The sequence below is a fragment of the Salmo trutta genome, chromosome 32 (genome assembly GCF_901001165.1).
Source record: "Salmo trutta chromosome 32, fSalTru1.1, whole genome shotgun sequence".
Classification (NCBI taxonomy): Eukaryota; Metazoa; Chordata; class Actinopteri; order Salmoniformes; family Salmonidae; genus Salmo; species Salmo trutta.
In genome coordinates this window covers 14,406,106-14,419,989 of record NC_042988.1, presented here as the reverse complement: position 1 = coordinate 14,419,989, position 13,884 = coordinate 14,406,106, and the positions used below count along the sequence as shown (strand labels likewise).

The window sequence follows — 13,884 nt, the reverse complement described above, 5'->3', positions numbered from 1 at the left end:
CAGTCATTCTGAACGGAGGGTAATGACTGCTTCGCATAATTACAATGATGTTGCTAAAGTAGGCAAATATTTAGTAGGAAACAACTTTGCCATCATTATCATTTCATAAAATGTACTTTAGACAGAGGGTAATCTTGTCATTAGCTAGCAAAGTTTGTCAAAAATAGCTAGCAATGCTAAACTTAGCTAGCTAAAATCTGGTGATCTCCACTCAATCTTAGCTTGCTAGCTAACGTTATTCTGCAAGTCCATCTGATGACATCAAAATGATGACAAAAGGTTTTCCTACTAATTATTTGCCTCATTTTGAAATGTAAATGTAATTGTATTTCCAAGCCATTGTAATGCACTTGATATCTTCCTCAGCGCTCATTGATAACGCACAGAGTAGAATGCTCAGTCGGCATCAGTTCTAAAACAAATATTCAAACCAATATTGTGATGAAACATAGGTGCAACCCATAAATTAAATGACTAGTATTCTAATTTATAATTCTATTTTTGAACCATTCTCATGTTTATTTTTTTAAGAATCATGCTCTCTTTACCCTCTCATCAAATTCCCATTTGTCACCATCTCAAAAACCGAGATACTGTCATCATTGAGCTTCCCTTTGAGGTTGGAATACAAAGTCTTTGTGATAAGGCAATCTGCACAGTTCTTTTCCATAGGCCTCATCATTCAAGGCTGTTTCTGGAAATGGCTTATAGTTGCTTCCCTCGGCTCGGCGATGGGCCGGCTACTCATCTCACAGTCATTTTGCCGTACATTGTCCTCATTCATTTGTGACACTTCTGTGGACCCCGCCTGGAACCCAGGCACAGTGTTGGCTACATGTACCACATGCACTTTGTTCCTGCCGTTCTTACTGAGAATGCAGCTGAACACCTTCTTGAAGCCTTTGCGAAAGTGCTTGGACACCAAGGCGTACACAATGGGGTTGAGGCAGGAGTTGGCGTAGGCCATGCAGTGAGAGAGGATCCTGAATGCGTATGTGGTCTGGTTGAAGGGGAAGTCTCCATACAGATAGCATAGGATCACCACATGATAGGGCAGCCAGCATATGCAGAAGAGCACTGTGACGATGATGATCATTTTGGTGACTTTGCGCTTAGCCCTCTTGGACTCTGACATCCCGTCCAGAGGGTCCACAGCAGTCCACAGGTACTTGATGGTTCTGGTGTAGGACAGGCTCACGATGAGCACAGGGATCACATAACCAAACACAAAGGTGCACGTGTCCAGCACCTTGCGGTTGTACTCCTCCCAACCTGGAACACAAACGTTACTGTTGGCGTAATCTATGAGGTCGTAGTAGCTCAAATACGGTCCTGCGAAGATCAATGATAGTCCCCAGATGACTACCATGGCAACCACAGCATTACAGGGCGTTCTCAACTCTCTAGAGCGAAGAGGGTAGCGAATGGCCAGATACCTAGACCAAACAGAAAGACTTAGTTACATATTCCATTAAAACATAATGCCATGAATCAATATACACTGAGTGTACAAAACATTAAGTAACACCTTCCTAATATTGAGTTTTACCCCACCCACCCTTTTGCCCTCAGAATAACCTCAATTCGTCGGGACATGGACTCGACAAGGTTTCGAAAGCGTTCCAAAGGGATGCTGGCCCGTGTTGACTCCAATCCTCCCCACAGTTGTGTCAAGTTGGCTGGATGTCCTTTGGGTGATGGACCATTCTAGATACACACGGGAAACTGTTGCGCATGAAAAACTCAGCAGCATTGCGGTTCTTGACGCAAACCGGTGCACCTGGCACATACTACCATACCCCATTCGAAGGCACTTAAATATTTTGTCTTGCCCATTCACCCTCTGAATGGCACACATACACAATACACGTCTCAATTGTCTCTAGGCTTAAAAATCCTTCTTTAACCTGTCTCCTCCCTTACATCTACACTGATTGAAGTGGCATTAACAGGTGACATCAATAAGGGATCATAGCTTTCACCTGGATTCACCTGGTCAGTCTCATGGAAAGAGCAGGTGTTCCTAATGTTTTGTACACTCATTGTATAGTGTTTGTTTTATATGTGTAATTGCAAGTCAACTGGGATTTCATTATACTCCACCTTCTAAATGGAATTAATTGTTTTTACTGTTGTGTTGCTTGCACAAAGACATACAAATATTATGAGCGCTTACTTCTGGGGTTTAATAGAAAAGCGGCACATTGGTGCTGCAAATGGAACTCATGAAAGGGCAATCAGTGTGTGTGTATATTGTTCATCCCAACCTGGCAGTGAAATAATTACTGCTGGGTATTCTAGGTCTCAGCTGTAGCCTGAGTGGATGCTCATTTTTCACATAGAGGACATCTATCAAATGAATGTCCCCCTCCAAAAGGTAAACAACACCAGGGTTTCTGCTCCCTTATTTAATATAGGGGGAAAAAAGACCAGCTATTTTCACTGGGCTGAGCATAGCGAGGGCCCTGCAGAATAAAAGGCATCCACTTATGCAGGAAAGAAGAATATGTCAATTTCATGTAGGGATAACACATTAGTGGTCTTTTATTGTACTCAATCACAGATTCAGCCTCAATTTCAGGTCAAGACCTACTCTTTCATTTCCACATTTTAATACAGATAAAATGCCCTTCCCTTGATCACATGAATACTGGGTTTCAATTAACATGACCAACAGGGTTGCCAAAAAAGAAATGCCTGATTAACATTCTTCCTATGCTCTGTGAAAATGTCAAGGCTGTTTTGTAATAATGACCAATGGATGACTACAGTATATGTTACTGCCGTGTGCTTTGCTAAATGAGCGTCCAGCCTCTTCTGTAGAGAGAGCATTGGGCACTTGTATAGAGAGGAAGTGTGCTGGGCTTTAATGAGGTGAGGGAAATAGTGACCTTGGCAATAGAACTCTGTACTTTAATTGGCATCGACCTTTAGAGATGCTGCACAGGTTATGTCTCTGTGCTTTCGGTTAGAACTCAGCCGAATAAAAATTACAAAATATTTCACAAATTAAGTCTATTCCTATCAGCTCCTCGTTATGAGCCATAAAGAAGCACTTAACCCAAAATTAGAATAAAGATGTTCTTATGGAATTTGTATACATGTAGAAACGTTTGTATGGAGTGTTTCAATGTTTTGACATTTTAACGTAAAATGAGACATTAGCGAACAAGAGCTACAGCATACATACCTGTCGACCGAGACGGCGGCAAGCGTGAAGCTGCTGGCGTACATGGTGAGGTTGATGAAGAAGTGGACCACCTTGCACATGAAGGAGCCGAACACCCAGCCCTCCAGGGAGTAGATGGTGGCTTGGAAAGGCACGCAGAAGATGATGAAGAAGAAGTCGGCCACACTGAGGTTGAGGATGAACAGGTTGGTGGTGTTGTATCCCACCTGGCCGCTGCGGAGGAGGACGGCCAGGACCAGACTGTTCCCAATGGTCCCCAGCAGGAATATGAGCGAGAACACCACGGGCACGATCACACTGGTGGGATTCAGCTGGTAGCTGTCCGATGTGTTCCAGTGCCCTGCTGTTTTGCTGAAGTCTTCCAGATCTGACATTTTGGGAGTACTTTAGAAGTTCTGGAAGAGAATGAGAGAAGTACATGATGTGCTTAATGCTGCTGAATTATGACTGCAATGGGGCTACAGGGACTTTAGGGAGCACAAGACGGATCATTGTTGAACGTATGGATTCACAAATGTTTTAAAACCAATTCATTCAAATGTTCAAACCACGAGGATAGGGAGGAAAGTTCGTTAAATATTTCTGGTTCTCATGACACTACAATTTCTATTATGTCTCATGTCCTGAATCCCTACATTGCGCAAATTTGAGCAACTATTTCCTTTTGGATGTTTTATTTTACAAGAATGGTGGATTGTGTTCCAACTGTGAGGATAAAAATGTACTCCTAATAGGTTTAATCATAAGTCACCCTAGTAATGCGTTACTCTGAACCCTGACCTCTCTTTTGAAGAACATATCAAGACTGTTTCAAGGACAGCTTTTTTCCATCTACGTAACATTGCAAAAATCAGAAACTTTCTGTCCAAAAATTACGCAGAAAAATTTATCCATGCTTTTGTTACTTCTAGGCTGGACTACTGCAATGCTCTACTTTCCGGCTACCCGGATAAAGCACTAAACAAACTTCAGTTAGTGCTAAATACGGCTGCTAGAATCCTGACTAGAACCAAAAAATGTGATCATATTACTCCAGTGCTAGCCTCCCTACACTGGCTTCCTGTTAAGGCAAGGGCTGATTTCAAGGTTTTACTGCTAACCTACAAAGCATTACATGGGCTTGCTCCTACCTATCCTTCCGATTTGGTCCTGCCGTACATACCTACACGTACGCTACGGTCACAAGACGCAGGCATCCTAATTGTCCCTAGAATTTCTAAGCAAACGGCTGGAGGTAGGGCTTTCTCCTATAGAGCTCCATTTTTATGGAATGGTCTGCCTACCCATGTGAGAGACGCAGACTCAGTCTCAACCTTTAAGTCTTTACTGAAGACTTATCTCTTCAGTAGGTCCTATGATTAAGTATAGTCTGTCCCAGGAGTGTGAAGGTGAACGGAAAGGCTGGAGCAACGAACCGCCCTTGCTGTCTCTGCCTTGCCGGTTCCCCTCTCTCCACTGGGATTCTCTGCCTCTAACCCTATTACAGGGGCTAGGTCACTGGCTTACTGGTGTTCTTCCATGCCGTCCATGGGAGGGGTGCGTCACTTGAGTGGGCTGAGTCACTGACGTGGTCTTCCTGTCTGGGTTGGCGCCCCCCCTTGGGTTGTGCCATGGTGGAGATCTTTGTGGGCTATACTCGGCCTTGTCTTAGGACGGTAAGTTGGTGGTTGTAGACATCCCTCTAGTGGTGTGGGGGCTGTGCTTTGGCAAAGTGGGTGGGGTTATATCCTGCCTGTTTGGCCCTGTCCGGGGGTATCATCGGATGGGGCCACAGTGTCTCCTGACCCCTCCTGTCTCAGCCTCCAGTATTTATGCTGCAGTAGTTTATGTGTCGGGGGGCTAGGGTCAGTCTGTTACATCTAGAGTATTTCTCTTGTCTTATCCGGTGTCCTGTGTGAATTTAAATATGCTCTCTCTAATTCTCTCTTTCTCTCTTTCTTTCTCTCGGAGGACCTGAGCCCTAGGACCATGCCTCAGGACTACCTGGCATGATGACTCCTTGCTGTCCCCAGTCCACCTGGCCATGCTGCTGCTCCAGTTTCAACTGTTCTGCCTGCGGCTACGGAACCCTGACCTGTTCACCGGACGTGCTTGTTGCACCCTCGACAACTACTATGATTATTATTATTTGACCATGCTGGTCATTTATGAACATTTTAACATCTTGAACATGTTCTGTTATAATATCCACCCGGCACAGCCAGAAGAGGACTGGCCACCCCTCATAGCCTGGTTCCTCTCTAGGTTTCTTCCTAGGTTTTTGGCCTTTCTAGGGAGTTTTTCCTAGGGAGTTTTTCCTAGCCACCGTGCTTCTTTCACATGCATTGCTTGCTGTTTGGGGTTTTAGGCTGGGTTTCTGTACAGCACTTTGAGATTTCAGCTGATGTACGAAGGGCTATATAAATAAATTTGATTTGATTTGATTTGATTTAATGCTCTAATCACAGTGACGTTGCAGAAATTAGTGATGGTTCCACAGCAATTGAGAGATAAAATTGTTCTGAAATCAAAGGCTGGTGTTCAGAAAAGCCAACAGATTATGCTTTCATGGTATTTTCAAATGAATCATGCACAATAGTTTGATGCTCGTTTCACTGGGACTGATGAAAGAATTGTGAGACCAAAGCCGAACCGATAGAATTCCTTCCAATATACAACACTACCCATAGCAAGTATGATAGCTAATCTAATGCTTCACTAGATATGGGAAAGGGAATCTATCGGTCAACACAGAACACAGCATGCAGTACACAGTGTGAGAAACCCTCCAGCTCTATTGTCATCAGGGTCTTGTGCTAACAGGCGATTGAATGGGAAAAGGTGAAATGCTTTTTCTTCCACGTCAACAATCACCAGAGCTGCGGAGAAGAAAACAAAAGACAACCATGTATTTTCATAACAGGGATCCGGTGCATGCTCAGACTACCCAAGGGATCTGTCTACTCCACTTGTGTCTTTTCTGTAGCCTTCCCACCCAAAGTGACCTGGTTAGCATCTTGCATGGCATGAAGATGCACACATCCATTTGCTGCTAAGCCATACCAGCAGCAAGGTCTAGTAAAAATTGAGTAGGGAGAGATGTTGGTTTCTGATAGACAGGTCTCAATAAATCATGTGCATATAAATAAGTAAATCAAGGTATCTTTGGGAGAGCATTCTTCAAAATCTGCAGGGATGTCATTGTTTTACTTAGAGTTTCCCAAACTCGGTCCTGGGGACCCCAAGGGGTGCACGTTTAGTTTTTTGCCCTAGCACTACACAGCTGATATAATCAAGTCATCATTAAGCTTTGATTATTTGAATCAGCTGTATAGTGCTAGGGCAAAAAAAAAACGAGTTTGGGAAACAAGTTTTACATACTGATGAAATCAGCATATCAGATCACATCTGATTACAGTAGGCCTGCCAGCACAATGGCTTTGGAGTGTGCCTCAATAACGTTTCAATGATGCCCACATTTTAATGGAAATGGTTGAAATGACATGACACACATACACAATCACTAATATTATTTAAATGCTGTGTTACGGATACAGGTATCCTGTGTATGTATCCTGTGTGTGTATTTCTTCTCTCTCCTTCTCCCCTCCTCACAGGTGGCAATCATCATTCCCCAATCAGTCATCAATCTGAAGACACACCTCCTCCTGTTTCCATTAACCAATCACATCCCCTTTCTCTTGGTTTAAAAACTCCCTCAGCTGTTTTCTCAAGAGCTCAATCTGTCTGTCATTCAATCTCTCTGTGTCCCCATTTCTCTCTCTCTCTCTCTCTCTCTCTCTCTCTCTCTCTCTCTCTCTCTCTCTCTCTCTCTCTCTCTCTCTCTCTCTCTCTCTCTCTCTCTCTCTCTCTCTCTCTCTCTCTCTCTCGTTTTTGCACCTACATGTCACTTTGTCCGTTATCCTGTGAGTATTGTTGTGGTACATGACTGTTTGTTTGTTGGTGGGAAAAGGGGGTAACAAGACAAGTTGCCCATGGGCATACATTACCCGTAGGAATACTTTGTCTAAGTACCCTAGTTAGAACTGGGCGTACCACCCACTGTATTTTATTGGTTAGTTAGCTAGCGGTTATTGAAGCAGGTAGACTTACTTAGGGGTTTTTGGATATTTGTTTCTTTTCTTGGGTCCAGCTCAGCCCCTTTTCCCGCCCCCCTTTACCGTGTGTTTAACAATAAACCATTAGTGTTTGACAGATTTAAGTTGTCTGTGGTTATTTGTTCTCACTGTTACTTTTTCACTGTTATAATTTGCATGAGTTATGTTACGGGTCTCGTTTCCATCCCCCCCTAGACTGCAGGGCAAAGGGATTCGTAGCATGCAGATTCAGATGAAACCATGACAGATGATGCAGAAATGGATTTGTTACTAGGAGAGTGATTACATTGTACTGTATGAAAGCTTCAGGTAGGCCTATACAGTAGAGGCTTGTTTGAATCTACAGTTCTGCAGTCGTTATCTTATTTGTGAACTAAACTATAAATAAAAATACATACTGTACTTCCTAACACCATGCAGATATTAAATCAGTCTATACATGAGGACCATGCATACTGACATCATTGGACCATTCTCACTCTATTTTTCCTGTTCAATGTTCATGTTGGACCAACGATGAGTGTTGGTAAATTGGCACTTGCTGTAAGTGCCACTCTGGACAAAGTATGGCTCATCCTCCAAAATACAGCAGAAGCTGCTTGTGCAATCCACCATTTCACCCACTGTAATTCATATTTTTTTCTCTGAGATATACTATATCACTATCGGGATCTATCATAAAAGGAGTAAAACATTGATGGTGTTGTAGATTTTGCAGTTATTGGGTATGGTTCAGTTAAGCTAGTTTTCTCTACCTCCACTGAGGTCCAAAACCTACTTGTTATTAGAGATTTGTTATCAGTTATACCATTACAATAAATCTGTTGGCTTGGATGGTACTTGTCTAGCATAAATTTGACAGCTCTTAAAAAACACACATTTCTCAAAGCAGAGCTGTACTGCCATTGTCACGGTTGTCGTAAGGAGAAGCGGACCAAAGTGCAGCGTGTGTGTCGTTCCACATTTTATTTACACTGTGAAACTATGCAATACATAAATAAACTGAATGACAAAAACAACAAACCGTGACGCAGAGGTGAAACATACACTGACTCAAAGATAATCTCCCACAAACCCAGGTGGAAAAAACCCCTACTTAAGTATGATCTCCAATTAGAGACAACGAGGACCAGCTGCCTCTAATTGGAGATCATCCCAAACAAAACACCAACATAGAAATACAAAACTAGAAACTGAACATAGAAATAGAAAACATAGAGAGCGAAAAACCCTGTCACGCCCTGACCTTCTCTACCATAGAAAATAACATCTTTCTATGGTCAGGACGTGACAGTACACCCCCCCCCCCCCAAGGTGCGGACTCTGACCGCACATAAACAGGGCAGGGTGGGTAACTATTGTCTATGGCGGCTCTGGTGCAGTACACATAACCTTCCCATCCCGCGGATCCTCCCACAGAGGAGGCGGCTCCGGATCGGGGCATAACCCCCGCTCCGCCCACTGATCCCTCTGCTTCTGTGCCACCGGACCGCGGATCATCGCCGCCGCCGGAGACTCTGGGCCGCAGGCCGCCGCCGGAGACTCTGGGCCACAGGAGGGGCCGGACTGCGGAACGTCACTGGAGGGTCCGGACTGGGGAACGTCTCAGGAGGTTCCGGACTGTGGGCCGTCTCAGGAGGTTCCGGACTGTGGGCCGTCTCAGGAGGTTCCGGACTGTGGGCCGTCTCAGGAGGTTCCGGACTGTGGGCCGTCTCAGGAGGTTCCGGACTGTAAAACGTCGCCGGAAGCTCTGGACTGGGAACTGTCGCCGGAAGCTCTGGACTGGGAACTGTCGCCGGAAGCTCTGGACTGGGAACTGTCGCCGGAAGCTCTGGACTGGGAACTGTCGCCGGAAGCTCTGGACTGGGAACTGTCGCCGGAAGCTCTGGACTTGGAACTGTCGCCGGAAGCTCTGGACTGGGAACTGTCGCCGGAAGCTCTGGACTGGGAACTGTCGCCGGAAGCTCTGGACTGGGAATGCGCACTGGAGGCCTGATGCGTGGGGCTGGCACAGGTGGCGCCAGACTAGTAACACGCACCTCAGGGCGAGTGCGGGGAGTAGGAACAGGACACCCCGGACTGGGCAGGCGCTCTGGAAGCCTGATGCGTGGGGCTGGCACAGGTGGCGCCAGACTAGTAACACGCACCTCAGGGCGAGTGCGGGGAGCAGGAACAGGACACCCCGGACTGGGCAGGTGCACTGGAGGCCTGATGAGTGGGGGTGGCACAGGTGGCACCAGACTGGTAACACGCACCTCAGGGCAAGTGCGAGGAGCAGGCACAGAGCGTACCAGGCTGAATAGACTCCCTAGAGGCCGGGTACGTGGGGCAGGCACAGGATATACTGGGCCGTGGAGGCGCACTGGAGATCGAGCGTAGAGCTGGCACAACCCGTTTTGGTTGGATGCTCAACCTAGCTCGACAAATGCAGGGCGCAGGCACAGATCGCACCGGCCTGTGAATGCGCACTGGCGACACAGTGCACATTACCGCATAACAGGGTGCTTGCTTCGTCACTCGCTCCCCACGGTAAGCACAGGGAGTTGGCTTAGGTCTCCAACCTGACTCTGCCAATCTCCCCGTGTGCCCCCCCCAAAAAAAAATTGGGGGGCTGCCTCTCGCACTTGCCTCGTGGTTGGTTTAGTGCCTCGTAGTGTCGCCGCTCTGCTCTCGCTGCCTCAATTTCCTCTTTAGGACGGCGATACTCCCCAGCCTGCCTCCAGGGTCCTTTCCCGTCCAATATCTCCTCCCAAGTCCATTTGTCCTTAGACCACGCTGCTTGTTCCTTTGGTGGTGGGAGATTCTGTCACGGTTGTCGTAAAGAGAAGCAGACCAAAGTGCAGCGTGTGTGTCGTTCCACATTTTATTTACACTGTGAAACTATGCAATACATAAATAAACTGAATGACAAAAACAACAAACCGTGATGCAGAGGTGAAACATACACTGACTCAAAGATAATCTCCCACAAACCCAGGTGGAAAAAAAAAACCCTACTTAAGTATGATCTCCAATTAGAGACAACGAGGACCAGCTGCCTCTAATTGGAAATCATCCCAAACAAAACCCAAACATAGAAATACAAAACTAGAAACTGAACATAGAAATAGAAAACATAGAGAGAGAAAAACCCTGTCATGCCCTGACCGACTCTACCATAGAAAATAACATCTTTCTATGGTCAAGACGTGACAGCCATATACTTCCACCTCCTAGATCTCTATCAGCCTACACCAGACCCATCACTCCTCATAACCAAACTGGACTTGATCCAGCACAGGACTGACTGATCTCTACCGTACCATGAACATGACAAGTCAGATGTCAAAACAACAGCTGCTGTAACCAACTTTAAATTGCCATGACAGAGAGTATTGTTTCGGCCAACTAATTGGCTAGGGATCCTATTAGGTTTGTGACATGACTGCTAAGTTGGTTGCCAAGCTAACATCTGCTGTCATGATTGCGTATGATTGATCTGATATGACATTATTGTTATTACAGTTTTACGTATTTGTGACAGAGGATTCAAGTCACACTTTAAAATAACAACAACTGTAAAGGCTTTATAGCACATTCATATCGTCTTAAAACAAACTACTTAGATTCTTCCCAAATCATTCATAAGTCATACTGCGTTAAGGGTGATATTAAAGTACATCTGGTGATTTGTCAGTGTGCAGCATCCTGCCTTTCCCACCTTTTAAATTGCATGCCATTGGCTTGATCTCTGGGTTAATATAGGGATCATGAAAGCTTTAAAAGTAATATTTTGTCAAATCACTGTCAAATTATTATTACATCAGCTGAAAGTCAGGTATTTGACGTAGCCTATCGGTTAGCACATTGGGCCAGTAACCGAAAGGTTGCTGGTTGGAATACCTGAGCCGACAAGGTGAAAAATCTGTCGATGTGCCCTAATTTGCTCCAGGGGCGCTGTACTACTATGGTTGACTCTTCTTACATATTTCTCCTATAGGCCTTAGAGCAGTACCATAGCATACAGTAAACCCCTTTTAAATTGTCTCATTCACTGAATGGTTTCTGGTTCATAGGAATGGGAAACAGTCTCTCTCAAAAACACTGTCTTTCTACCTCCTATTAAATCTCTTACAGACTCCATATTAAATCTAATCAGAATATCTGGGAGATGACAATTACAGTAGCAAACACAGACTCAACCTGGGAACACAAACACAAAGAAGCAAACATAGTGGAATGAGCACATCCAAACACGTCACAAACATACCTAAAATCTTCAATAATCAAATACCAAAAAAATAAATAAATTTACATCACATTCTACTTTGCTGTTGCTGTGGTACCACAACAACACGTACAGTATTGTGCCTTTTTAATGTAAATTAGGCTTTTGGAGAACAGGATTAAATTGAATATATCCAATAATAAAAGCATAGATTTTCCTAACACAACGTCCCATTTGTAATCAGTAGGCTACCTTCGCCCGCCGTTCCTCACATATTGCCAATATGGGACCTTGAATAATAATGAAAAAGCAAACTGTCAACATACCTCTGTGGCTAATGGACGATTACCAAAAGAGGAAGGGCGGTTATGTGAAATACACTTTTTTTTTAATAAACTCTGAGGCATCCTCAGTGGAGTTGTATGAGACAATAAGTAAGTAGTTCTGATATTTAGATCAATGCTCTCTAGCCTACCACTTTAGCTTTACCGCTACTGTCTATAGTCCATTTCCAAGAGGTGTCTCATCACTCCTGTTGTCAAGAGTCAGAGCCGATTCTCCTCACCCTCAGCAAGCTGAACTCTCAGGGGGAAACAATCTTGACATACATTTGAGTTTTGCAGTGGGATGTCTGTTGAGTAGCAGGAGCTGGCTGACAGGAAGAGCAGCATGACAGCCAGCCTGAGAGGCAGGCAGAGAGGACGAGCTAGAAGAGCTATCGAGCTATCGAGCTAATCCCTTAGCTTGTGTGAACCAACAGTTGGAGAGGATGCAGAATTTGCCTCTCGTCTTGAGTCATAATGATGGTTTTGTTTGGAATTACAGCAGTGAGGGAAAATAAGAGGAGGGAAAATGACAGGATATAAAAAATAAACATAACATTTTCTGCTTTTCCTTGTCACGGATGGGCTATTGCAGCAGACGACCACACCGGATTCCACTCAGCTAAAAACAAGAAGAAGCAGCTCCAGTGGACATGTGATCACCAAGACTGGACAATTGAGGAGTGGAAATACGTCGCTTGGAACATGGCAGCGAGTCCAGTTTACTTGAGTGACTTGCTCAGTCCCCAGAGTTCAACCCAATAGACCATCTTTGGGATGAGATGGAAAAGGCTGTTCGCAGCATGAATGTACCACTGGCCAATCTGCAGCAACTGTGTGATTCCCCAAAGAATTCAGGCTGTTCTGGAGGCAAAGGGGGTCCGACCCGGTACCAGATGGGTGTACCTAATAAACTGTCCGGTGAGTGTAGATCAGTGGAATAAATATGTTTATAATGAACAAATGTAATTAAACAAAATGAACGTGAAGACACAAACAACATGTAACCAAACTTCTGAAGCACATTCTCATTGCAACAGTAAGAGTAGTTCATTTCCATCTAGCATCACACATTCCAGTGGTCGGCTGTTATGCACCTCCTCACAACATAATATGGTACATGGTAAATGCATGTGAAACCTTTAGAAGAATTGCTTTATAAATATTTGAAGGTGTTTGTGTATGAATGTAGACACATCATGCAAATTAGAAGTAGATGTATTTAGGGTGATCTTCACTTACCAGGATTACTGGCAAACGATATATCCGTTGTTCAAATGTCCTGTTTATGTTTGTTGTGTTCTGCTACCCTCAACAGAAAAACAATGATGCTCATGCTAATATCTGCTCCATAGCCTGAGCGCTCTCTCTCCTCCCTCTCCTCCGTTGCACATTGATATTCTGCCTGGATCTCTCTCTCTCTCCCTCTCTTCCTCTCCCTCCCTCTCTCTCTCTCTGTCTCTCTCTCTCTCTCTCTCTCTCTCTCTCTCTCTCTCTCTCACCCTTTCCCCCTCTCACAAAAGCTCCTCCTCCACATTTAATTGAATGTTCACACTTCACTGCAGAAGAGGTGCATTGTGTTTTACACACTACCGTCCGTACTGGAGCAAGGCATAACAACCACTATTTATTATCAGCTGGTGGGATAAAGGAATAACCTCAAGCAATATTGTCAATCAGTCAAACCCCTGCTGGACCCAGACTACGGCACTACGGCTGGAACTCATCAGCTATTAATTGTGGTGCAAAGTTTTCCATAAATGCATCATTATGGCAACTTTGACTGGTAGCTTATTGGGAACAGTAGCTCAATACAGCTCTCTTGGATTGTTCTTACTAATGTGTTGGGAGTGCTTGTCTTTAGGGGCTTTGAACTTGTGAACTCAGAAAAGGGTGATATATGAATTGTTTGGTTGTGAGATCAAGTTGCAACGTTAGGAAATATGGCTATGCTTTATGCTTTTCTAAACTAAACCCTTTTGGATGACCAGATACAGCAGCTTGATAAAGCAGTCCCTAATGAAACAGGGTCTCTAATCCACATATATTACATTTCAATGATTTGTT

At 44.6% G+C, this 13,884-nt stretch overlaps 1 protein-coding gene across 1 annotated transcript; it reads right to left on the bottom strand.

Annotated features, from left to right (window-relative positions):
* Positions 1 to 591: 591 nt before the first annotated feature.
* On the bottom strand, positions 592 to 13,185 carry LOC115170612 (galanin receptor type 2-like). Its single transcript, XM_029726869.1, has 3 exons — positions 13,060 to 13,185; positions 3,191 to 3,585; positions 592 to 1,436 (listed from the first exon to the last, which is right to left on the bottom strand). Exons 2-3 carry the CDS (start codon positions 3,562 to 3,564, stop codon positions 683 to 685), a joined length of 1,128 nt encoding a protein of 375 aa, XP_029582729.1. The 5' UTR covers positions 3,565 to 3,585; positions 13,060 to 13,185; the 3' UTR covers positions 592 to 682.
* Positions 13,186 to 13,884: the final 699 nt, after the last annotated feature.

Excerpts from the sequence above, each read along its gene's own strand:
- LOC115170612 (XM_029726869.1), bottom strand. The coding sequence starts at position 3,564 with ATGTCAGATCTGGAAGACTTCAGCAAAACAGCAGGGCACTGGAACACA. Across the intron at positions 1,437-3,190 it reads GCCGCCGTCTCGGTCGACAG|GTATCTGGCCATTCGCTACC; the intron begins GTATGTATGCTG and ends TGTTTGGTCTAG.